We start from the raw sequence: 26,841 nt of genomic DNA on the forward strand, positions 1-26,841 counted from the left end.
ACTATTTATATTTTATAATTTAATATTATAAAAACTTAATTAAACTTATTTACATATAGTTCTCAAAGTACAAGTGGATGATACAATCCTATTTCATATAACTCTATTATGATTTTGTTGAATTTTAAAATGTAATTTTAATTTTGAAATAATCAATTGTTGTGATTCCATTACTTACTTTTATTATAAATTTAAAATTATTATTATTTATATTTTATAATTTAATATTACAAAATAACTTATTTTAAAATAATGCTAACTTGTGTATAAAAGTTCATATTAGAAAATTTAAAAATAAAAAATTGTGTCGAAAAAGACAGTAAAAAATAATTTATCAACTAATAAAATTAATACACAATTTTAAAAAAAATATTTTTATTTTTATCTCTTAACTAGCGCCTTTAAAATACAAGTTAGCATTACTCTTAAAATCATATTTCAAATAAATGAATTATATCCTCCCACAATCACTTAGTACTAAATTAGAAAATTATAATCAACATTAATTTAACAGTTAATACATCTTATCAGCTGTGGATTTTTTATAAAAAAAACTAAAATAAAAAATTATGTATATTTTCTTATATATGAGGCAGGTCTGCTGGAAATATGCATCGTTTTAATGTTATTTTACACAAACAAAAAGAAACTTTCATTAATAAAAAGGTTTCGATATATCACGATATCATATTTTATCGATTTACTTACTAAATTATTGTATTCTGTTATGTAATTGCAAAATACCATCTCAGTTTCTTTTATAAGCTTTATAAACACTTTTTATATTTTGTAAACATGTTATTGGTGCCAAGTATCTACCTATGACACACTTTTTACATATGTAATGAAATATTTGTGGGAGTGTGGTGACGGTATGTGATAAAAATCTCATTGTGGTGTCACGGAACTTTTCAAAAGTCTAATTTTTGAAAAGTGAAGAAAACATATGTACGAATAAAAAATAAATTTAGAAATTAAGAAGTTGACCTCAATCAATAATATCAAAGGATCAAGATCCATTAGTTTTAAACCATTTTGATTTCAAAGAAAAGAAAAATATTTGAAGAAGATTTGTTCCACTCTTAAAAATGACTTCTTTCTTAGATTCTGAATTCAATTTCTTCCATCACTAAAATTGCAAGAAGGTGTGGAAAGGAGATAGATAATAGAGAGAGAATTTCTAAAAAAATATCATATGAAGAGTACATTGTAAGATTCAATAGAACTTATAATCTGACGGCTCTTACGGATGGTTCAAGGTGAGGGATATGTTGGGGCCCTTACTCTAGAAGCCGCCTCTTTTATAATACAATAATAAAATTAATTTGAGTTAAAAGGTAGTGCACTGACAGTGTAAAATAGTTCAGAGCTGCTAAATAGTACGACAACTTTTTGTAAGAATTTTCACGAACACGTGTTCAATGACTTATTCCACTATTTTACATTTTAGAAAACAAATTAAATTTAATATTTAACATAATTCTAATAGAATTAAAACCCACGTATACCACTCCCGCCACACCGCTTACGGTTTGCTTTTTTTCCAATTTCCAGTAAACTAACATTTTTTATTCCTTCATTCTTTTGTGAAAAATTACATTTATAATTTCTCATATTCATTTTTTATCCCTTTGTATTGATGAAAAGCTGCATCTTTAGCTTCTCCTAATCACCTCTGCTTTAGCTTCAATTTCAATAATTACTAGTAAGTATTTTATCATTACATTTCTATTAGTAAGTATTTTATCATTACGTTTCTATTTAGTGTACTTATTTACCTGAAAGTTTTGTATAAATTTAATGATGTTCTATTTACTTAGGTGTCTTAATCAATTAACATAGTTTTTTTTTTGAATTTGTTGCATTAGTGCAAGAAATATTTGAAATTTGTGATGAAGTGGAAAAAAATGAAGAAACTCAAAAAGGTACTGATTGTTTAGAAGTAAATGACACATATGAAAAAGATATCCCTAGTGTTGGTATGGTATTTGCTTCTGAAGATGAAGTTACTGAGTATTATAAGAACTATGCTTGACATATAGGTTTTGGAATTGCTAAAATAAGTTCAAAAAATGGAGAAGATGGAAAAAAATATTTTACTTTGGCATGTAGTCGAGCAAGAAAGTATGTGAGTCAATCAAAAAATCCATTGAAGCCCAATCCTATTACAAAAACACAGTGTAAGGCGAGATTGAATGCTTATATTCATTTAAACGGGGCAGTTATAGTTTCAAGTGTTGCTATTGAGCATAATCATGAACTAAGTCCAAGCAAAGCACGATATTTTAGATCCAACAAAAATTTGGGGTCTCAGATGAGAAGAAGGTTAGAACTCAATGATCAAGTTGGAATTAATGTAAGCAGAAACTTTCGATCTTTAGTTGTTGAAGCGAATGGGTATGAGAATCTTACATTTGGAGAAAAAGACTGTAGAAACTATATAGACAAAGTAAGACGACTACGACTTGGGACAGGTGATGCAGAAGCAATACAAAAATATTTTATCAGAAAGCAAAAGCAAAATAATCAATTTTATTATGTAATGGATGTGGATGATGAAAGTCGGTTACGTAATGTGTTTTGGGCTGATGCAAGATGTAGGATTGCATATGAGTATTTTGGCGAAGTCATAACTTTTGATACCACTTACTTAACAAATAAATATGACATGCCTTTTGCTCCTTTTGTTGGAGTAAATCATCATGGTCAATCTATGTTGTTAGGTTGTGCTCTATTGTCTAATGAGGATACTAAAACTTTTACTTGGTTGTTCTCAACATGGTTAGAGTGTATGCACGGTTGTGCTCCAAATGCCATAATTACTGATCAAGATAGAGCAATGAAGAATGCAATTAAGACTGTCTTTCCGAAGGCTCGACACCGATGGTGCTTATGGCATTTAATGAAAAAAATTCCAGAAAAGTTTGGTAGATATTCCAATTATGAGTCAATTAAAACACTTTTGCATGATATTGTATATGATTCTACAAGCAAAAGTGATTTTATGATGAGGTGGAAACATGTGGTTGTGTATTATGAACTACACGATAATGAATGACTGAAAGCGTTATTTGAAGAGCGGCATCGGTGGGTTCCTATATATGTTAGGGACACATTTTGGGCTGGAATGTCAACTACACAACGAAGTGAAAGTATGAACTCATTTTTTGATGGATATGTAAACTCAAAGACAACATTGAAGCAATTTGTTGAACAATACGATAATGCATTGAAAGATAAAATTGAAAAGGAGAGCATGGCTGATTTCAGGTCATTTAATACAATTATTGCTTGTGTAAGTCACTTTGGCTTTGAGGTCCAATTCCAAAAAGCATTTACCAATGCAAAGTTCAAAGAATTTCAATTCGAAATTGCTTCGATGATGTATTGCCATGCATGTTTTGATAAATTGGAGGGATTAGATTCCAAATTTTGCGTTACAGAGAGTAAGAAAGTGCACGACAAGATGAAAGACATTGGGTTCATGGTATTCTTCAATGAAAAAGACTTCTTGTTTAAATGCACATGTTGCTTGTTTGAATTTAAAGGTATTGTATGCAAGCACATCCTTTGTGTGCTTAAGCTCCGAGGAAAAACAGATTCAATCCCTGACAATTATATTTTGGCACGATGGAGGAAGGATGTAAATCGCAGCCATACACTTATTAAATGTGGTTTGGATAATATGTCTAAAAAATCTGAATTGCAGCGTGTTGATATAGCTTGTGATGCCTTTTATGAAGTTGCTTCAACAAAGATAAATAGTGAAGATGATTTATTGAAAGTGATGAATTGGATTAAAGAATTGAAAATTGAGTTAGCGTGTAAAGAATCATCTCCTAGAACTGTAGAAGAAGATACTCCAACTCAAAACCAGACTTTTATTCTTGATCCAACAGTGACTCGAAGTAAAGGGCGTCCTCCTTTAAAAAGAAAAACTTCTAAAGTTGATCAAATTGTGAAGAAGAAGCTTGCACAAAAAAAAACTAAAAAATGCAGCAAAAAAATAAAGATCAAGAAGAGGTGAGCATGAAATTTATAATGTTTACTGATATAATAGTAATAGTTGATATGTCAAATTTAAGATTTTTTTTTTATTGTAGGGCATATCCACATCCAGAATACATGATAAAGAACCTGAAGTATTTTTCACATCTCAACTTGGTGATGGAATTGGAACACGGGAAAGCATTCAAGGAAATACTGAGTATACAAAATGGATGAATAGTTACAGTACTATGACTAATTTAGCTCTTATTTGTCTAAATCAAAAACATCTTGATAAAATAAATCAGGTATCAAAATTTATTTTATTACTCTTTACTCTTACTTGAACATTTATGATATAGAAACAACTCATTTAATATAATTCTGTTTTAGGTTTCATACCAATGGACCATATTTTGAACTTTCACAGGTATTAATTGTTTATTTTGTTTCAATATATTAAATTTTTAATATAAAATCCTTCATTCAAAATCTTTGTAATATTTTTGTAGGTACAACATCAAATGAATGAAGAACCATCATTGTAGTTGGAAGTGAATAATTACTTTTTAAGTTTTTGTACTTTTTATGATATACTGTGTTTTCTTTCTTCTCTTGGTTGAGGTTTTGTTCTGTTATGTCATTTTCCATCTACTGTGTTTTTCTAGTGTGAGAGGTTTAAGTTTTGTTGCATTCAAAACATGGTATAATTTTTGACATCAATACAATTACAAGTCAAAGAGCACCCATCTACATTCCATATCTTTTAATAAACAATACTAATTTATTTGATAAAGTAGAAAAAAATCAGTACTCTCCAACTATAATGTAATCACATTTTTACATCAGTTTGAACTTCAAATGAGAGTCCTAAACGCCATTGTAATTTCAGTGACATTAGACATGTTTGAAACTAATGCTAGCAGCAAGTTCAATAGCCTTATTATGATGAGAAAGTATACTTCTTGGTGTCAATTTCATTTCTTCTAAGTGCAGCCATCTGAATTACTTGTTTCAATGTAATATAATTCCTTTATGTATTGGAGAACCATAGATCCAAAAAAAGTCTATGAAACATAATTACAGTTGGTATCAACCTCTTCTTAATCCCTGTTACAATATCATATCTGCATAAAAAAATTGCAACTCATAAGTCAGTTGTAAAACTAATGTCACACCAACAGAATTCAAAATTTAATAGTTATGTCACACCAATTGGAAGCTATATTTGATATTATAATACACGCAGTACCTAATTTATATTAAAAGTGTGTGACATGTATGGGACTGGGAGCCCAAATAGCATATATAACCACATTCAATCATTGTTCAAACCAGCACAATACCGATGTAGTCTAAAAGATAATTTACATCTTTAATCACACTTGTGAAAATATATGAGATTAAATCTTGGATTGGAAGAGAGAAAATTACTCGGTCAAAGCTACAACGGTGCTTCTCAACTCAGTGGCAGCATACTCCGGCGTCGGGGTGGCGTGGTTTTCAACCACCACGAAGTGGTAAGTTTCAATGATACCAATGAAGTTTTCTCTTTTGAAAATACCATATCTTCATCACATAAATGATATGGATCTAAAGATCTAAATCTGGAAATAAAATTCATGTTTATTGTGATTTTAAAAGGCTTTATTTCAAGAAAGTGGAATGGGATGAGCGGTGAGAAAGGAGAACAGCTGTTAATCATTTTCTAACAATTTATTATGGATTTAGAGTTTTATTTTGAATTTACGGAATTGTAGCTTGTTGATTTGACCGAAGTTAATGACGGTTACAATAACACAATTGAGTAAAAATGCCACGTAATTCGTTGGTTTTCGTATAAAAAAATTTCGAACTATTAATCATTTTCCAAAATAATTTTACACTGTCATCCAATTCCAGGAAGTCATGAATCTGTCATGTCATTAAAGTATTTTTAAAATAAAAGAATGTTTTAATTGGATGCATGGTGGTGATTGGTTGACAGTGTAAAAATATTTTACACTGTCAGGGCATGACCCATTTTCTCAATTAATTTTTTCAATACTTCTATCTCAATTTTTTTTTAAAGGTTAATGTTTAATTCTTTTTATTAACTGACACAGTGATGTGGACATTCTAATTTGAACCATTCCATTTTACATGTACATTTTTTCTTATATTTATTAATTTAAAATAAAACAATTTTATAAAAAAAATCTAATAAATATTACTACATCTTTTTCTTATATTTATTAATTTAAAATAAAACAATTTTATAAAAAAGAAAAATCTAATAAATATTACTACATCTATCCTAAAATAAGTGTTATAGTAAATATTTTCACATAGATTAAAAAAAATTAATGAAAGAGAAGATAATAATTTTACAAATTATCCTGATGTATTTTAATTATTATTAATGGAAGGTAGAGAAATAGTAAATTAAGAGTATTAGGTAGGAATTCAATTGGAAGATCAAATCTTAAAATGCATTGGAAATTAAAAGTGACTCTTATTTTTGGGACAAATAATTTTACAAATATGACATTTATTTGGACGGAGGGAGTAAATCTATTCTGGGTCAGCCAATGACCCAAATAATTAAGACCAAATTCTTCTCAAATCCACTCTAGTTGACCCAAGTATAAAATCAGTTCACATGTCAAGAGCATGGTACATTCTCTGATTGTCACTATATCGTGTGAACATAGAAGTTTTAGATCTGGATTCTTACAATTTCAGATCCAAATCTCTGATTTACCTAATTGCAACCTCCCAATATATCAAAATCAGGAGCGTTTAAAAGCAAACAAGGAGGTATGTCGCAGTTGATTCAATCAATCATCATCTAAACTACAGTTCATCATATTAAGCATGGCAATAAAACTCATATTTGTGGGTACCCACCTGAACCCGCCCCGAAGTTGACGGGGAAAACCCACTTTGACTGGATTTGGGTTCGGGTTTGAGTTTTCCCCGATTACAAAAGATGGGGACGGGTCGGGTAATGAAGACACTAATACTCACCCCAAACTCGTCCCGTTTATTTGATTATGTACATTATTATTTATTTTTGATAATTTAGAATATTAAATATGTGATCAATGTTTTGATAATTTGTTTTTTATTTATTATTTAAAATAATGGAAATGTATGTATGAAATTTTTTGAGATTCTTTTATTTTATTATTTATAATATAATTTTATTTTTAAAAATAAATAAATATTTTAATTAAAAAATTGATTTTACTAAATGGATGATGGTGAGGCGGGAATACCCGAACCCGTTTAGGATGGGTTTGAGTTTGGGGGAGGTAAAAATTGTTCCCGACCCGCCCCGTTGCCATTCCTACATCGGATTCTCACATCTCTGATTCCCTCGAGAACTCCACGAAAGCAACACAGTGAAGGAATTTAGATCCAGATATAGAAGGTAATTTCTTCGAAGATCATGTCGAAGATTCACAATTCATTTTCCAATCTAATGTCGCTTATACTTCTCATTACCGATGTAGTGCTCAAATTGCGACTTCGAAGATATGACAATTTCGTAGTTAATATCGTCGGGATACGACGATTTCATAGTTAGCATCGGGCGCAGATCGATAACTGGGGCTCTTTTAAAGGTACCGAAGGATCTCCGACCAGTGGGCGAGTTTTCCTCAGATTGGATCTGGTGTTTTCCTTATGGCTTGGTTTAGTCCTCATCGTGAAGAATGACCTGAGGGCATCACATAAAGAGTATAGACGTTTGGGCTTAAATATAAGTTCCCTAGTAAGTGTAGAAATTCCACCGGGGCTGAGATCTAGACTATGATGCTCGTAAACAATATCTACATGGCATCATCGACCAACTTTGATAAGTTGGGTATCAAATCCTCAGGCTTGGCACGACAAAATCAATTGGGACTCACCTGTAACGCTCCGAATATTTTATTTATTATTTTTAATCGGTCTTTTCGTGATTTATTTGATACTATTGTTGTTGCCGATGTTGTATACAGGTTATTATCAAAATCGGATTTTTGGGGAAAATAGCCTAATTAAATAAAGTGGTGAGAAATAATTATTTAGAAAATAATTATTTAGAATTAGAAGAATTATTTAAATTGGCTTATGAGGAAATTAGTGAGGGCATTATGGGATTATCATAATAAGGGTCTAAGGGTTATTCTAGTCAAAAAGAGGAAGAGAGAATCAATCGTAAAATTTGGTAAAAACGATCGTGCTCTTAGAAGTTGGAGCAAAGAAGAGAGAAAGAATCCATCGAGAGAGCTTCGGGAATCCTCAATCTAAGGTAAGGTTGGGGTTCTGACTCTCTAATAGGTGGTATAGTTGTGGATATGTGGGGATTGTTGAATGTTAAGTTTTGGTGTAGGTTGTTCATAGATTAATCCATATAATCGAATACAATTGATGAAATTGATCTGATAATTTGTTTAGGATTATATAGTGTATGTGTTATGAATTGTATGCTTGAACTGGTTTTATTTTGGTCACAAATTGAATTTTTGGGTTTTGAGGAGAAAATTTCATAGCAGAAAATTTAACAATTTTTGGCCTCTACTACATAGGTAACCGGTTACCAGTATGGAGGTAAACGGTTACCCTGCGTAAAAACTGGACATTTTGGCTTTATTTGGATGAAGTAACTTACTAGTCTTGAGGTAACCGGTTACCACTGAACTTTTTTGATGGGGTTTACTATTGTTTTGTAGTGTAACCGGTTAACAGTCTGGAGGTAACCGGTTACCTTATTGAAGCTGATAATTTTTCCAAACTTTGAAAATTCATATCTTTTGACTCGGATGTTCGTTTGATGCACTGTTTGAACCCTTGGAAAGCTAAAAATATTTTATTTAATTTAATAATAATTTTGATATTTGAAAACGATATTTTTCTGCAGGAGACTTATGCCTCGCGTGTCAATGTCGTACAAAGTGAGGCGTATTTGTTATGTTTTAACGATGAAGTTGCAGGAATGATGATTGAATAAAATGCATGATATAATGCATAACGATGTCGCTGTTTGTTGGTCTGGAATGGCAGAATGTTGAGAGCTCATGCTCTGGAATTGTATATTATGTTGTTGCATATCGATGTTGCATGCATTCATGGTTGAAGGCTTACGCCTTGTTGTTGGCTTGGATTGGGAAATTGTTGAGGGCTTATGCCTTGTTGTTGAGGGCTCTTGCCCTATTATTTCCGTATTTGGAATTTCGAAGAGGGCTTATGCCCTGTTGGTACCACATGCATGGATTCGAGTCAGTCCCATAACATGAAGGTGAATGATTTACATGATGTTGAGTTGTGTGGTTGCGACATGAATTATATGTTGATTTGAATGATGAATTGTGTATGTTTGTGTATATTGTTGTGTAGGTAAATTGTTGACGATGGTATAAATTAGTGAAGCTTTAATTGTGATAGCTTGCATGAGATATTGTTGCATAGTTACCATTATATAAATTGTTATATTGTTGTGATATCTCACCCTTACTGTTTGAATGTTGTCTCTACGTGGGTAACGTGTAGTTTATCAGGAGTTGTCTGAGGTAGCGAGGTCCTGAAAAGGTTGCCCTTCTTATTTTATGAGTCGGCACCTATGCTCTGATACGTAACACCATGGGGATGAACGCTTGTCTGCTTTATTATGTTGACATTTTAATTTGAGGTTTTGTTGGAGTAATAAGAACTCCTTTTTGATTGAATAAATGTTGTTATTACTTTGTTAAAAAAATTGAAGAGAATAAATGTTTATTCCGCTGCATTAATGAAGTTAAAGTTGAGAACATTTATTGATTTATTTCTGGTTCATCCATATGATGTGTTATGTATCTATGTATGCATGTTCGAACTAGTTTTTATTTGTTGTGATGTGTGACATCCTAATTGTTGTATTTTATTATGAAAAATAATTTACTCTAATTTTATTAAATTATCGTTGGAGAATTAGGGTGTTACATACCAACCATACATTCGAAGGGAAGGCACCCCAAACTTTGGTTGTAAGGAGATTGACCAACAATAATCTCATATTATCGTTCGACATCGTCGATCCAAAGAAAAGACTGGACGAGAAGAACAACTTGAGACCAAACTAGAGGATGCGAAAGTGAAGACTCACTTGGATCTTTGGGGTAGGTAGAATGTAGTATTGTGGATCACGCCCGAGGTACCTTCTAAAATCTACCACCTCACTCGGAAGGGTGTGACGTTGATGCAGCAGGCTAACGCGATTACGTATGCCTGGGTGGATGTAGAGGTGGTGGGTACCCTGTCTGTCCTAAACACTGAGGTAGCTATATAAGTTGTTGACATTGTGGTCGGTGCCCCTAAGAATTTTTTTGGTTCTTCCAGTGGACCCCAAGAATAGGATATGCAACATTTTATATGGTTGTGCAGTCCCACTTTATGAGTGTTTGTTTATAAAGATAGGGATGTGCCTGCCTTACTCTGACTTCAAGGTGGTCGTCCTGAAGCATTTAAAAGTTACCCCCTCCCAGCTTCATCTGAGGTCCTAAGCCTACATGATGGTATTTCAACTATGTGCTAAGCTTAAATCTTGGAAGCCTTTGCTTAGGTTGTTTTTCTATATATTCTACCTAGTCTGCACCTCCCGGACGATTAGCGTGACCTAGAGGTGTTCAAAATCAAACCAGTCCATAAGAAAACCCTTTTAGTGCAGTCACCATAGGTCTCCATTTCATTGGAATACTTCTGATGATTTTCTTTACGTGATCTGCAGTAGTGTGCCCATTGTTTAGAACTTTAAGTCCTGCTACCAGAGTTTGAAACCTTCAGAACATGCTCTTAATAGTTTCTTCATATTTCATCTTGAAGGATTCATAATTTTGAATCAAGGCTAAGGTCTAGGTTTCTTTAACTTGCTAATTTCCTTCTTGAATCATTCTGAGAGAATCAAATATAAAATTTGCAGAGTCTCTATTTATTATCTTTTCATAGTCAGTATATGAGATGTCGTTCAACATAATGGTTCTAGATGTGTGATGATTTTTGCTATCTCATTTTTGTTGATCATTCATAGCACTTCTATTGAGTTTGACACCATTGGCATACACCATTGGCATTCACATAATGTGTGTAACCATTTGTTACCATATCCCATAAATCAACATGAAGAAACTTTCTATTATATCCTTCCAATAATCAAACTTTTCACCATAAAAAATTAGAGGTTTACCAGCAAAATGATTTTTGTCATTGTTAGTATTTGCTGGAGGAATTTATGCCATTGTGTTTCAAGTATTGGATCTTTATCTGACACGGTTAAGTGTTTTGATAGCAATCAATATCAGAACCACTCTGATGCCAATTAAAGGTTCAATGAAATACAAAAAATGGGTTTTTAACTGGGTTTCAAGATTTAACGCTTTTTAACCACCCAAAACACAAACTAAAAATAGCAGGAAGGATAAAGAACACAAGATTTTATCCCATTTCACCGTTTACTAGGCTACCTTCAGTTCACTCTACCCAGGTGATTTTACCTTATCAACAAGGACTTAATCTACTAATCAAATACCGTTTGATTTCAACCACAAAGACAAATCGTCTAAGTTTTCTCGAGGATCCTGACTATACCTTTATCCCCCATGGATTCTTAACCAACCTGCTTAATCTTACAAAGGGTTTGTATTTACAAAATGCTTCTTGAAAAGATGATACGCACAATTACAATACAATGAAATTTACAAAGAATGAAAGTTATGAAGCTTTCAATAAAATAATAGCTTTCTTCTTTATGTCGATACTCGACTTTGTGTTTCTCTCTTTTGAATAGATTTAATGTTGTTTGTTCTAGATAATTCGTTCTTCATTTTTCATGGCTTCAAGCACTCTTTTAAATAGATGAAAAAGAGATCTGTTGGAGGGTGAAGTTGGAATTTCCTAAACCACAACTTGCATGGAGACGTTGAGTAGTGCAGAGTAGAGTGGCGGTAGAAGCATCGTGGAAGGTGAGGATGAGACGTTTTGCAAAAGTTGGTACTAACAACAGTCCTTTTATCCCCTTTTATAAGGTAGTGAAAATGATGATGATTTGTACTATTTTAATATTTTCACACTATCTTCCTTCGTAGTAATCTATTCCAAACAGAGGCTTCTAATAGAATTTGGTGAAGCTTGTTCAGATTCCAGAGTTACTAATTTTTCTTCATATCTTAACTACTAGAGTCAGAGGCTTCTGATAGATAGAGATGAAGCTTGATCAGAGTAAGTCCTCCGTGTTATTAGAGAAATGTCAGAATATTGAGTTATCAGAGTCGATTTGGATAATCTTTGTTCAGTAGATGACTTGATACATTGTAGAAGCACATTTGTCACTGTAAACGCTTCTTCTTCAACTGTTTAGAGTGCGTTTTGATATCCTAAACTCTAGAGTTGCTTTGTTCAGAATCCATAACTACACGTATCCAGAGTTCACACTTTGCATACTCAAAGTCCAAAATTTATGGGTAAAATCTGCACACTTAAACAAATCGAGTACAAAAATTTTCTTCATACAAAATACTTGTTATCATCAAAATTTTAAGGATTAATTGACGAACCAAATTTGTTCCAACAAATAATTTTTGTAAGAGTCAAATTAGATCTATTATTTTCTTCATCTTCAATCTTCATATCTTCTGCCCAACTAGAGCTCCATTCATCATCATAATCATTTTTATCATGGTTATTTTCAATAGTTCTTGTAACAATCAGAGCCAACTCAATATCTTCTTCTTTTTCTTCAATCTCCATTTCTTCCTCTTTCATCTGTAATTCCATTCATCTTTATTATAGTTATCTTTAATAGTCCTTGTAACAGTAAGAACCAACATGTTATTATCTTCATCTTCTTCAACCTCTATTTTCTCTTCCAAACAGTTGTTCTTTTCAACTTTGTCACCCACTTCAAAAGCATGTGTAACAAAGAAATCAACTCGAATAGAAAAAAATCCTTAGGTTCTTATATGTTCCATTATTAACCATTTCACGAGCATATTGCAAGATTTTTTCTGCCACCAAAGTAAAAGCATCTCTAGGAACATCTACTTTAGAAAGCCATGACATAATGCTTTTTTACCCACCATTTTATCTTGTGACACATTAGATAGTGTACAACATTCCCTTTTTTTCTTTTAAATAAAGCTTAGTAAAAGTTAATAATGTAAGGGATTAAGTAGTTTATTTTAGAATTTTAGAAAATATTTTAAAATCTTAAATATTTTATTTGTTTTTTATAAGCAACTTGTTTATAGTTGATTTGAATTTAAAACCTTGAGAGAATAGTACTCTCAAACCTCAAATCATCACCACTACGCGTCTACGTCAGATACAATTCTAATATAAAAAATAACTCCTAACGGTTATGCTGACAAACTATGTCATTCTTTAAAAACTATAAAAAAAATGTCATTTAAAAAATAAAAGAAAATATTATAATTATAAAACAAATCAGTAATATATCTTTACTCAATCTCTGTCATTATTTTGGAAAATATGTGTTATATAGGTCAATTGAAAAAGATTCAGCTAGAACGATCCAAAAAGATATTCATCTAATACTCTTTAATGAAAAAAGATTTTATTTGTTAATTTCTATTGTTAACATTTGTGTGTATTTTATTAATATTATTAGATTAAAATTTTCTAGATGTTGAAATATATTAATATTTCTAAATGCGGAAGAATTTAAAAATATTATTATTAAAAAAAGAAATAGGACATTAAATAAAAATTGTAATTCGTGAAATTATTAATTTTATATAGTCAAACGAAACAAGAACTTTGAATGTAATTGTGTGTATTAAATTTGAATTCTTTATAATTAATGAGAAGATAGCATTGTGATTTGATGGGATCAAGATTTTAAAAGAAATTTAAAGTTCTCAAAACAGATTTTATTTTTCTTTCAAACTTTATTTTTAAATTAATTTCTAATTTTTTAAAAACAAAACAACTAACCTAGGCGGTTGAGTTTTATACGTAGGTTATGGTTTTTCTCAATATCCTTAAATATCGACAGTTTTGTTTTTTGTTGCAACAAATCAATTAAAAACTATTTGAAATTTTCTGGTTTTCTCAATTGTTTCCTCTATTTATTTCTCATTCCAAAACAGCTTATTCTTATAGTTTATTATTTGTTTAAGAATTCTCTCTTTAGTTTTTTTGATTTTTGTGATCACTTTTTCTCAAGATTCAACAATGGATGAATATCATTGTGATGTAAATCCAAACCACTCTTCTGATCTAAACAATATTTCATCATCATGTCCGGCGGATAGATATTTTATAGCGGAGTTTAATTGCACCAACATGTATGTTTTGAGTGCGAGGAGGTTTAGAACTTCTAACGTGACGCAGAGTCACAATTTTATATACGTAACAAAGGAGGAAATGATTCAAAAAACAACCATCGAGTCTTGGCTTTCTGAGACGGATATACCTCAAGATGCTTATAGGGTTGTAGAGTCGAAGATTTTAGAATGTTTGGAGGATATGGTGAAAACGACGCACAAGAATTCAACGGCTTTGCCTATTCGAGTTGATATTTGCATTCCAAGAGCTACCGAAGATGAGAGTAGTGAAAGTGAGGTTGATGGCGATGATGAAATCGATGAGAGTAGTGAAAGTGATGAAGATATTAGCGATCAAGATCAAGATATTGAGTTTGTTCCTGCGGCAAAGTCGTGTATTGAGAAATTAGAGAAAGTTGAAAAAGAAGGAAAATGTAGTATCTGTTTCGAGGATTTTAATGTTTGTCTTGTTATGCCATGTTCGCATATGTATCATCCGAAATGTATCAGTGATTGGTTGGAGATAGGTCATTCGTGTCCGTTGTGTAGGTTCGAGTTGCCTACTTGAACACACAACTGAAATATTGTTATTTTTGTTGGTTAGATTTTATCAATGGATGTGTTTTTTTCTTATGAACCCTAATTTGATAATTAGGGTTTGGCGCTGAACATGTGTTTTTTCAAAAAAAATTGTATAATTACTTTTTTATTTAGAATAAAATTTAATTTTAATATATATTAAATTTGTGATTGATCCATTTTTTTCGGTTGAATGCATTCCACACATAATCTCAAAACTTCACTTTCACCTTATAAGCATTTTCTTAATAATCCTTAAAGTGCTCCTCTATAGTCTCCTTAAACAAAGCTAAGAAATAACAACCATAGGATTTCACAAAAACATGTTTGTAACAAAAATGTTGTTGTTAGTAATTGAAACTTGAAAGAAGATGAACAAGATTAATTGATTTTGGTTTGTCAAAATGGCTTTTGGCTTGTCAATGGCAGTGCCGCCACTTATATGTGGCGACAAGCTAGCCGATCTCATTGTTGGATTGGCTAAAAACTTTTCTCTATTTATGGTCATGGTGATTTTGTGCAATGGTTTGCATTTTGTGCTTAAGCCTTATTCGCAACCTCGAATCACTTCTCATATAATCGTAAGTTTCGGTTTATAGTACAACATTGTCGCATTCGTGTTCTTTGTAATGATTATATGATTATATGAATGCAGGTCGGAGTAATCGTTGGAAACATAGGATTCGTACGTCGTTTATTTGAGAAATTCAACTCGACGTTTGGATTTATAATCGATTTCGGGATGATGGCTTATATGTTTGCATTAGGGATAGAGATGGATCCGTATATTCTGTTACAAAAACCACCAAGATATGTTAGGGTTGCATATACCGGAATTTTGATAACGTTCCTATTAGCGATTACTGTATCTCCTTTTCTAAAGTATTTTCCGAACATAGATAAACTAGTCGAATTCTCCTTAGCTCTCTCGATCCTAATGGCGAGCACGGATTCGCCTGTGTTGACGCGTTTAATAACACAGCTCAAAATCGGAAAATCAGATATCGGGAAGCTTGTAATCGCGTGTGCAATGCACTCGGATTTCGTGTGCTATTGCACGCTTGCAATTTGTTTCATACTTGCTCCACTGCCTGATATTTGCAGTGATTTGCATCTTGGTTTTGATTCTAAAAAAGTGATGAGAATGGGTTTCGCGGTCTTGGGAGAAGTGGTATTCACATTAGTAATTTCGCCGTTTTTTATGAGTTGGGTTAATAATGAAAATCCAGAAGGTAGACCTATGAAAGGTCCGCATTTGATACTCTCGATCGCGTTTGTGGTGTTAATGTGCTCTTCGTCGGTTTTAACTGGTTTTACACCGATTTTAAGCGCTTTTATAGTTGGTGTTTGTTTTCCTAAGGAGGGTAGGGTTTCAAAATGGGTTGTTACCAAAATCAACTATGTGTTGAATACAATTTTCTTTTACATTTTTTTCTTGTGGGTTGGGTTTGAAGCAGATTTGAGAAAGTTTGAAGCAAAGAATGTTAGCACATGGGTAAAAATACTTGTGCTTATGGTTGTGTCAATAGTCGGAAAAGTTTCGGGAGCGCTTGCTACGGGGGCAATACAGGGATTTCACTGGCCGGAAGCAATTTCGATAGGATTGCTTCTTACTACAAAGGGTCATTTGCATATCTACATGGTTGTCAAAGTGGTAAGTCCTTATGCTTATTTTGAAAATAGACCGAATAGTTTTTGTTGAGTGTAACGCAAGTCACTGAAACCGTGTTTTGCAGATGAGTTGTGGCGTAGCAACAACTGTTTCCACAGGGATTGGGATGATATTTGCAATCTTTTTCACGATTTTATACATGCCGTCGGTTGTAGCACTTATCATAAAACGTGCAAGGAAAAGATCGCCTACTCATCGCTTAGCGCTTCAATCGCTCGATCCGTCGAGTGAACTAAGGATCCTATTATGTGTTCATGGACCTCAAAATGTTCCTGCGTCGATAAGCTTTGTGGAGATTACGAAAGGTGGAGCTGATCCGGGTATTCTAGTGTATGTCGCTGACATGATTGAACTAACAAACGAAATATCGGTAAATTTAGAGAAGGATGAAGGAGTTCACACAGCAACTGTGAAAGACAAAGAAGTAATGGAAATGAGAGAGAAAATAACAAACTCGTTTCAAGCACATGTGGCAGAAAATGGTGAAGGTATTACATTGAAAAGAACCATGGCGTTATCGACGATTAATAACATGCCACAAGACATTTGTGTTTTAGCAGAGGACTTGATGGTTGCTCTTGTCATATTACCGTTTCATCGGTTTCAACGTCAGGATCGAACATTGGATGGTGGTAATCAAGGGTTCAGATATGTTAACAGAAAGGTAATGCCTCTAACAACAATAGATATCTTATTCTCTCGACACGAATTTGACGAATATATAATATTGTTTTGAACAGGTTCTTAGAAGTGCGCCTTGTTCTGTTGGGATTCTAGTAGATAGAGGCTTTGGATCGTTAGAACGTTTAACGAGATGTCAAGCATCGGAAAACGTGGCAGTGATATTCATAGGTGGGAAAGATGATAGAGAAGCACTTGCCTATGCTAGTCGTGTCGCGCAACATCCGGGAGTAAATCTGACAGTAATAAGATTTCTAGTAGATACAACTGCGGAGTCGTCTAGATTAGTCGGATACAGAATCATCCTCCCGGAGCAGGAGGAGGAAATGCAGTTGGATGATGAATGTTTTGCGGAGTTCTACGAGAAGCATGTGATTGGAGGGAGAATTGCATATACGGAGAAACATCTCGCAAATGCTTCAGAGACTTTTTCTATTCTCAAGTCATTTGAAGGGCAGTACTCGTTGGTTATTGTAGGAAGAGAAGGAGGGGTGAACTCGATTTTAACAAGAGGGATGAATGATTGGCAACAGTGTCCTGAACTTGGACCTATAGGCGATGTTCTTTCGGGACCGGATTTTGCAGTGACGGTTTCGGTTTTGATCATCCAACAACACAGACTTAAAGGAGAAATAGATGGATTAGATGAAGATTTTTCTGTTATGTCATATAATAAAAATAATATTAGAGATTAGATAGTAGCTCTAAGAAAAAAAAATATAGAAAGATGGATATAGATAGTGTAGAGTTAGACACAATTGTATGTAGCATCAAGAAAATAGAAAAAATTTGTGTGAATTTGCGATATATACAGGTAATGATTCAGAAATGTGTAAATGATGCGTAATTAGCAATAGATAATCCGCTTCGCTTATTTGACGTATACCGAGCCTCACACTTCATGCATGTGTCTACCACAACAATAACAAAAGCAATAAATAACTCCAGTATCATTGACAGATTCAATCATGAACATGTTTTATCGGAAGAAGAATGTGTCGAAGTACTCATTTTGTACCATGTCTGGTTCTAATAAAGAAGAACATCGATCTTCTCCTCCAGCAGCTGCAAAGATGAATATGGATCATGGGATGCCCGAGATGAAATCTGCACTAACTCCAAAAATCATGCATACATATGCAGATTTTTTGTATACAAACTCTTACCCTTTACTGATGCTTCATCCTTCAGGTGTTAAAATGATGGGTGAACTGAACCTGGCTATTAGATTTTCTTGTTACTCAATGGTTGATTTGATGCACTTGTATTTTAAGCCTCACTTGCCAAAAATGCACTGCAAAAGGTCGCTTAATTTTATGGAACTGGATATGCTGTGGAGAAGCTGTAAATGTTGTTGCTGCTCACCTTGATGAGAAATCTGACACATTTCCTTCCACTTAGAGCCCTGATATTGTGCAATGGAGTTATGGAGGTATGATCACTAAAGTGTGGCTGGAAGAGTTCAGAGTGTTGTTGGAGATTTAGCTACTCTAGGAGAGACAATCCAAGCACTTGTAAGCTGGCGTGATACCCGTGCCAACTTATGTCTGCTGTAGTGTTGTATATGACACTCGATGTTCCGGAGTAAGGTACCACCGGAACTGCACAGGTTACCACCAGCCCTCACTGTAATCATGCTGTAAATGGTTTCAGTTGTGCGTGGTTCTGAAGTTTACCGGGTGAAACTAAAAGTTACACTGTTTGAATCTAGCAGTGAATTTTTGTCAATGATTGTAAAATCCTTGGAGCTATATTATCTAATCATGTCTGTTTTAAAAATAAAAATAAATAAATAAACCATTGGTTCTGTATGCTGGATCTATAAGCAATCACCAAAATATACAAAACAAACTAATTAAATTCAGATGCAAATATCCAAAATATACAAAACAAACTAATTAAATTCAGATGCAAATATCCACAAGGAATAGAAGAACAATGGCTAGAGTCAGAAATCTGATTGTTACATTCAAACTAATGAGTTCAAGTCATCAAATAACAAACACAAGTCTGCAAGACACAGATCAGTTTTTTACAGAACAGTAACACAGCATTCATCTAGTTTCACTAATGCGATTAAAAGAATAATCTAGTCATCATCTTCTTCAAAATCTGACAATTCCACATCCTCATCCGAATCATCTTCACTCTCAGATTCACTCACTGCATATTTCTTTTGAGCACGATTTGCCCTCTGGGGTCTTACCCTTGCTGGCTGTGGTGCAATCTCAACCATTTCATCTTCGGAAACAGGAGAGTTAGAAGCAGAACCTGCAGATATGTCTTCTGAAATCGGACTTATATCCTTAGCAGCAGCCCTGCCCAGTATAGAACCACTCTTCTTGTTAAAAGGAGACTCCCTCATCTTCCTCACTTTCTTCTCTGGGGAAGTACCTGTACCTTCAGCTGGCTGCAACATATCAGTTAATAATTTTTGACCAGCCGATTGTTTAGTGCCAGCATTTCTTTTCTTAGGGGCTGCAGGTGCCTTTGCGGGAGCCTTTGCAGGTGCCTTCTTGGCATTCTGAGCAGCAGGCTTTCTCCCTCCCTTCTTAACTGGTGCAGCCTTCTGTTGTACTTCTTCGAAGTCATCATCGTCGTCGTCGTCAACATCATTAACTTCATTATCACTATCTGATTCCAACACTATGGTACTTGACTTCTTTTTTGCCCCACCCTTTTTATTATTCTGTTTCTTCCCAGCAGCCTTCTGTTGCACTTCTTCACTTTCCATCGCTGTGGAAAGAAAACAGCAAGTTCAGCACTCAGCATGTGTAACATTATACACTACATAACTAGTATGGCAATTGAATGGAAGATTCACAACATATTTAACTACTTCAGCCCAAAAATATTTACCTTGTGATTTTTCACCAGATGATTCAAAGTTGTACGCAGCTAGGCGTTCTTGAAGAGATTGAATCTCATCTTCAGGTTCCTGATGATAGGCATATTATGAAAACATAAGGGCTTAAACATGATTCAGTGTAAAACAATGCACTATAAAAAATCAGCAATTGGCATACCTTTTGGATATTCTTCTTAGGAGCTGCTTGTCCTTTTGGTTTTGCAACCTCAGCTGGTTTTGCAACTTCAACAGCATTCTCTGATGATGCAAATCAAAAAAGTTCATACCCAAGTGGATAGCAAAACTTGAAAATAACACATTACACAATATTAAAAAAAATGATAAAACAACTCAAGCTTACCAATTTCCATTGAAGAACTACCACTCTCTGGCTCAGCATTTTTGGTCTTCTTAGTATTCTTTCGTGGTTGTGGCGGCTTCTTTGAAGGTTTTGAAACAAAACCATTTGCTTTTTTACTTCCTTGGCTTGCTCTCTTTCGATCCTCTTCTGCGTCTTTGCTATCTAGCTCCTGAAATACAGACAAAAAGATTATTAATATAGACCTTCAATGATTCATATACTACTAAACAAATTCAACAATGGTCTCTCACATCAAGTTTCTTTTCAAACTCATCTAGATCCTTCAACCACAGTGATGTTGTTGGTGTTCCGGACAAAATTTCATACTCCTTTTCCTTTTCAGTCTTTTCATCAAGCAACTTTTGCACACTTTCAAGAGTCAAAGTTCCAATAGGTAAGGATAAAAGATACTCGTAGTCACCCCATGTTGCTCCTTCAACACTGACAGGCTGAGATCCAGTTTCGAGCTCAGTATCTTCCTGCTCTTCTGAATCACCATCATTTGCCCCAGCAACTTGTGGTTTGGCGGATTTACCTTTCCTGGGCATGGGAGTAAAACCTTTCTGCTTCAGTTCAATCAACAACTCAGCTTTTTTCCGGTTGCTCACAATAATTTCTCCATTCACAACCCCTAATATAAACCTGACTTTGTTATCCAAAATCAACAACAGCCGATTAAGGTTGCCCAATATATACTCCTGCACATGCACAGCTTGCATTTTAGTTCATATTAAATAGGTACAGAAAATAATAGAAAGACCGATGAAAGACTAATGCCATCAAAACCCACCTTTCTCTTCTCATAATAGTCTAGCCGAAGTGGAAAGAACTCTTCAAGAACTGCACCAAAAATGGAACAAAACAGTTAGTATGAAAAATATTGTAGATATTATGATTTAAAACACACGGGTATTGTGAAGGTTATACTTTGTTCGGGAGTGTCAAATTTCTTAATTTTTCCCTCTGCATCAAAAAGGTGCATGTTGTTTGTGCTAATAGTGTTAGTCAATTTGAATTTCTTGAATAATCCTTCTTGCAAGATTGTAGCTATCTTTTCTGGCTTCATCTTGATTTCAATGTCTACAATTGCATCATCACCATTTTGCCTAAAATCCTGCAAACAAACAAAATTTCAAATGATAAGAGAGACACAAATTAACTATTTGTGTTTGCGGTGAGTAAATGCTTATGACATGTTACCTCGATGAGTGGATCTTTGACATTAGGGGTCCCATCAGTTATGGATTCAAGAAATTGCTTATAATCTTGAGTCCACTTACGTATAGGAAGCTCTGTGATTCTGAAAGTTTGCTCATCTATTTCAGTTACAGTGCCATTGACTATATAGCCACCTTCTTTGGCACTTTTCTCAATAGTACCTCTGAATCCTCTGTACCATGGATCCATTGGCACTAATTCCTCACTATTCAGCAATCGTCTTACATTGGCAATAATTTCCCGTGGATTATAGTTGGGAATGTAAGAACTCCAACCTGTCCCAATTCCCTCACTTCCATTGACAAGAACCAAAGGTATAATTGGCATGTACCTGTGGTGACAAGTAAAAATCCAATTAATTCAACATTTATGGTGTTACTTAATTGTCACTACTTACAAACAAAAATAGCCTTCAGAAAAAAGGAGAATACAAATACCAATTTGGTTCAATGGACTTCCCATCTTCATTCAAATATTCAAGAAGTTTATCATCATCCTCATGGAAGAGGCATCGAGTAACAGGACTTAGCTCAGTGTAAATGTATCTGGCACTTGCATGGTCTTTACCACCCTGAAAAAGCAAATTACAGTAAGTACAGATTATAAATTTTTTAACATGGTAAATACTGCAGCAAAGGCTTATCTGCAGGTTTGCCTCACCAAGTTACGAGTACCAAATTGACCGTTTGGTTTGAGAAGGTTGATATTGTTGCTGCCCACAAAATCCTGTGCCATTCCAATAATTGTGCTAGCAAGACTTTGTTCACCATGGTGGTAAGCAGAGTGCTCAGACACATAACCAATAAACTGGGCAACTTTAATTTCTTTGTACAATTTTTTCTTAAATGAACCAAAAAGAATCTTCCTTTGACCAGGTTTAAGGCCATCAACCATAGAGGGAATGGACCTCTGTAGATCTGCCCTTGAGAACAATATAAGCTCTTTGTTAACGAAGTCCTTATAGTTTATAAGTTTTGCTTCATGATCGCGGCAAGTTCCAGGCTGCAACAACAGAGAATGATAAACCTTATGTTAAATATACACCCTAGAAGAGTAAGCTTTTAGCTAGCAGATTCACATGTTGAAAAACATACCTCAAAATTACGCATCCAAATCTTCCTATCTTCAGCTTTTTTCTTGCTGAATGCCAGCTCAATTGCATTTCCATCGAGTTCATCATCCCAAATGAAATCCTTTCTGTGCTTACCAAGATCACTAAAGTACTCTCTCCCTTCTTGGGGGGTACTTGTACCCAACCCCTAAAACAAACACCAAAACACATCAGATGGTTGATTCAAATGAATTTATCTCTAGTAGTCGCAACAAACTTTACATAAATTATTTTCAGAAATTGTGAAAACATAGTATATTGTGATAATTGCCCAATACAAAGTAAGAACATCTTTTTAACTTTGGTTTTTTATATAAACTAAACAAAATTGAGAAATTTTTGAAGTTATCTAACACGCGTGTCTGACAACAACACATCTTCGACACTAGTACACACTTAATTCAAGGAGTATTCGTGCTCTTTAGCTATATATGCAGATATAGAGGTATACTAATATTATAAGCTTAAAATTATGAAGTTTCTCATTGCTTACAACAACAAACCTTATAGTACTTTATCTTCCAACTAGTTGCACTGTTCCCCAATCTTTCTTTCCATGCTTCATATTCCGGCATGGAATAAAATGATGTTATTGTCTTGTTCGGATGAGAAGCCTGTAGAGAAAGTAGATGTGATATTCAGAGTGGGTGTTTTATTCAACAGACTGTATAGTTCAAAAATCTAAATTACCAATATACTAACCCTTATAATGGGAGTAGTAAACTCCACCAAGAAAGATGGAACCTTAAGCAATGATGGCCAGAAGGAATGAATGAAATTAATCAGAAGCCCTTTGATATGTGAGCCATCATGATCCTGAATCACATAACGTTGAACAATTATATCCCCGTTCATTACTTAAATATTAGCATCCTCATATATTCTACTGAAACTGAGATGTTTATATTATTATACTAAGATCTTAGGTAACTCTCACCTGATCAGCCATAATCATCAAATGACCATATCTCAAAGACTTCACATTAGTGTACTCTTTGTTTTGCTGCAATCCCAGAATCTTTTTTATATTCTGAATTTCTTCGTTTTCCATTATTTGTTTACTGCTAGCTTCTCGCACATTCAGCAATTTTCCTCTCAATGGAAACACACCATAGTGGTCTCGACCCACCACAGAAAGACCGGCCATCTTCATACATGAAAACAAAGAAAAAATAAATTAAGACTTTTTTTTTTATGCAAATATTGGGGATTTAGAATGATTGACTTAAATTTAAATCATAAGACTCCTTTATATTGCCTAAACTGTAGACATAGACAACCACTTACAGCAAGGGCCTTGGCAGAATCCCCCTCTGTCAAAATCAAAGTACATTTCTCAGAGTTCCTTCCACCAGCTTCATTGGCATCCTCAAGCTTTACGATCCCACGGAGCCTTTGGGTCTTAGTTCCATCAGTTTTCTTCAAATCTTTACTCTGTTTAAAATCTGCCCATGATAGGAGGGTGTCCACTATTCCAGATTTCTCAACTGCAGAGATTAACAATATATGAGAGTAAGACATGATTTCCTCAAATTTGGTCACATTACAAAAATTACAAACAAATTATGTCCTACTAACCATCCTTTAACATTGATTCTGGAACATCACATTTAGAACCAAAACTAGCTTGTCTAGTTGTTAGTGTCTCCTTAGTTTGAGAGTCAAAAGCAGGGTTGTCAATTAGAGAATTGACGAAAACCCACAAATGATTCTTAACCGTGTGAGCTTTCACATTCGCATCCTTCTTTTTCTTATTCACTTTGTTCATTATATAGGTAGTAATCTGATTGGTGATGTAATCAACATGTGTCCCACCCTTGATTGTAGCAATCGAGTTAACAAAGCTGACCTGTTAAAAATACAAATTAAAGTGTGTAAGACAAGAAATTAATATCAATGAACCTCCAAGTTACTATGCTTTAGAACTTCACTAGTCACCTGTTGAAATTGCCCATCACTTAGACTGACGCAAATCTCCCACCTATCACCTACTTTGGCATGAATCCTAAAAACAACAAATCAAGTTATATAACATTAATGATGAAAACACGACCACACACACTTACAGCACTCTCAAACAATAACATAATTCTAGAAACAAACCTTGGCAGGGGCATAGGCTTGGACTTCTCAGCACATTTCAAGAAGAGATCAGCATAATCACGGAACGACTTAAAACGAATCACGGTTCCATTGAGTTCAACCTTAACCGTCTTTCCAAAGCACCCAGCCATATCCAGGACACGCTTTTTCATCAAAGCAACAACATCCTCTTCAAGATAAGTCATTTTGAACTTCTCCAAGTCAGGCTTAAAGGTCACCTTGGTCCAGTTCTCATTAGCTTTGCATTTGGTTATCACTGGATCACCCTTCTTCCCCATATTGTTTGAGAACACCTTCATAACACAAGAAAATCAACCCAATCATCATTAGCCATATAAATAACCACAAACAATATTCTAAATGCACAACTAATATACTTAAACTTAAATATAAATCGCACTGATTCTACATTGTATGCACCAAAGTGCAGTCACCAATTGATCAAATATCAAATTATCATCAAATTAACAAAAAACTACCGTTCATTACAGCAAACATCAAAACTGTAGCAGAGCCAGAAATCAACAAAATCAACTTCAGTTCACCACAGCAACATTTAAAATTATCACCAATTGAGCAAAATTACAGTTCATTACAGTAAACACTAAAACCCTAGCAGAATCAGATATCATCAAATTCAACCTTCAGTTCACCACAACAACATTTAAAAGTATCATCAAATTAGCAAAAACTACAGTTCATTACAGCAAACACTAAAACCCTAGCAGAATCAGAAATCAACAAATTCAACTTCAATTCACCACAGCAACATTTTAAAGTATCACCAATCAAGCAAAAGCTACAGTTCATTACAGCAAACATTAAAACCCTTGCAGAATCAAAAATCAACAAATTTAACTTCAGTTGACCACAGCAACATTTAAAAACACTAGCAGAATCAGAAATCAACAGATTCAACTTCAATTCACCACAGCAACATTTAAAAAACACTAGCAGAATCAGAAATCAACAAATTCAACGTCAGTTCACAGCAACATTTAAAAACCCTAGCAGAATCAGAAATCAACGAAATTCAACTTCAGTTCACCACATCAACATTTAAAAACCCTAAACCCTAACATATCCTAAATCACCAAATAATTAACAAATCAAAAGCCAAAATCCACCTCTAAAATCAACAAACAAATTACTACCTGCTTATACTTCTTCAGACGATGACCGTCAGCAGTCTCAATGATAAACTCGGTCGAAAAAATATTCGTGAGCTTAGCACCATAACCATTTCTTCCACCAGTAGTTTTCTTCACATTATCATCATAGTTACTACTAGTAAGCAGATGACCAAAAATCAACTCAGGAACGTAAACCTTCTCCTCCTGATGAATCTCAACCGGAACTCCGTCTCCGTTATTGTAAACAGAAACCGTATTCTCCTCCGGATCTATCGTAACCTTCAAAGAATCCATCGACGGATCTCTCTGTTTGTTATCGGCCGCATTCACGAGAATCTCGTCGAAGATCTTGTAAAGTCCAGGAACGTAGGACACCGATCGGTGAACCATTTCGTCGTTTTCGTAAACCCAGAGATTCTGAGTGTGTTTCTCGATTGAGCCGACGTAGGTATCGGGACGGAGGAGGATGTGTTCGAGCTGCGTTTTCTTTTGGTACATTTCTTCGATTGTTTTCGAAGGAATGTTGGCGGCGGTGCTTGGTTGGAGAGGGCGTTTTTCCATGGTGGATTGTGGTGGTTGACACGGAGGTTGTGTCGTCGGAGATTTTTGTTAGAGAGAGAGAAAGTGAGAAATGGGAGCGAGAGTGTGGTGAATTGAAGTGTTGATTTAATGATATTTGAAAAGAAGAATCTAACGGTAGTTTTTGAGTTTCAAATTTGAGATGGGGTTTGGAGCGGGAGTTTGAAATTTGAACGAGTGTTATTGTGGATTGTTGATAGGATTCGGATCCGGATTCGGGTTTGGGGTTTTTCTAATTGGTTTGGTGAGTTGGAATGTGGGTTTACGGGTTTGGGTCGGGTTAGTT

The 26,841-nt window shown here is 34.2% G+C and overlaps 3 protein-coding genes and 1 pseudogene across 3 annotated transcripts; 3 read left to right on the forward strand and 1 right to left on the reverse strand.

Annotated features, from left to right (window-relative positions):
- Positions 1 to 1,249: 1,249 nt before the first annotated feature.
- Positions 1,250 to 4,515, forward strand: LOC131659563 (protein FAR-RED IMPAIRED RESPONSE 1-like; annotated as a pseudogene).
- Positions 4,516 to 14,178: 9,663 nt separating this feature from the next.
- On the forward strand, positions 14,179 to 14,838 carry LOC131659564 (probable E3 ubiquitin-protein ligase RHB1A). Its single transcript, XM_058928737.1, has one exon. It carries the CDS (start codon positions 14,179 to 14,181, stop codon positions 14,836 to 14,838), a length of 660 nt encoding a protein of 219 aa, XP_058784720.1.
- Positions 14,839 to 15,253: 415 nt separating this feature from the next.
- LOC131659565 (cation/H(+) antiporter 28-like) lies at positions 15,254 to 17,897 on the forward strand. The gene is made up of 4 exons (XM_058928738.1): positions 15,254 to 15,430; positions 15,505 to 16,503; positions 16,586 to 17,185; positions 17,262 to 17,897. Exons 1-4 carry the CDS (start codon positions 15,254 to 15,256, stop codon positions 17,895 to 17,897), a joined length of 2,412 nt encoding a protein of 803 aa, XP_058784721.1.
- Positions 17,898 to 19,085: 1,188 nt separating this feature from the next.
- Positions 19,086 to 26,666, reverse strand: LOC131662692 (DNA topoisomerase 2-like). The gene is made up of 19 exons (XM_058932545.1): positions 25,998 to 26,666; positions 24,844 to 25,136; positions 24,679 to 24,745; positions 24,319 to 24,589; positions 24,028 to 24,227; positions 23,678 to 23,887; positions 23,443 to 23,556; positions 23,244 to 23,354; positions 22,724 to 22,888; positions 22,290 to 22,631; positions 22,067 to 22,200; positions 21,612 to 21,960; positions 21,339 to 21,525; positions 21,202 to 21,251; positions 20,663 to 21,109; positions 20,412 to 20,580; positions 20,229 to 20,308; positions 20,062 to 20,140; positions 19,086 to 19,938 (listed from the first exon to the last, which is right to left on the reverse strand). Exons 1-19 carry the CDS (start codon positions 26,535 to 26,537, stop codon positions 19,292 to 19,294), a joined length of 4,455 nt encoding a protein of 1,484 aa, XP_058788528.1. The 5' UTR covers positions 26,538 to 26,666; the 3' UTR covers positions 19,086 to 19,291.
- Between the last annotated feature and the right edge of the window lie 175 nt (positions 26,667 to 26,841).

Source organism: Vicia villosa, linkage group LG3 (assembly GCF_029867415.1).
Source record: "Vicia villosa cultivar HV-30 ecotype Madison, WI linkage group LG3, Vvil1.0, whole genome shotgun sequence".
Classification (NCBI taxonomy): Eukaryota; Viridiplantae; Streptophyta; class Magnoliopsida; order Fabales; family Fabaceae; genus Vicia; species Vicia villosa.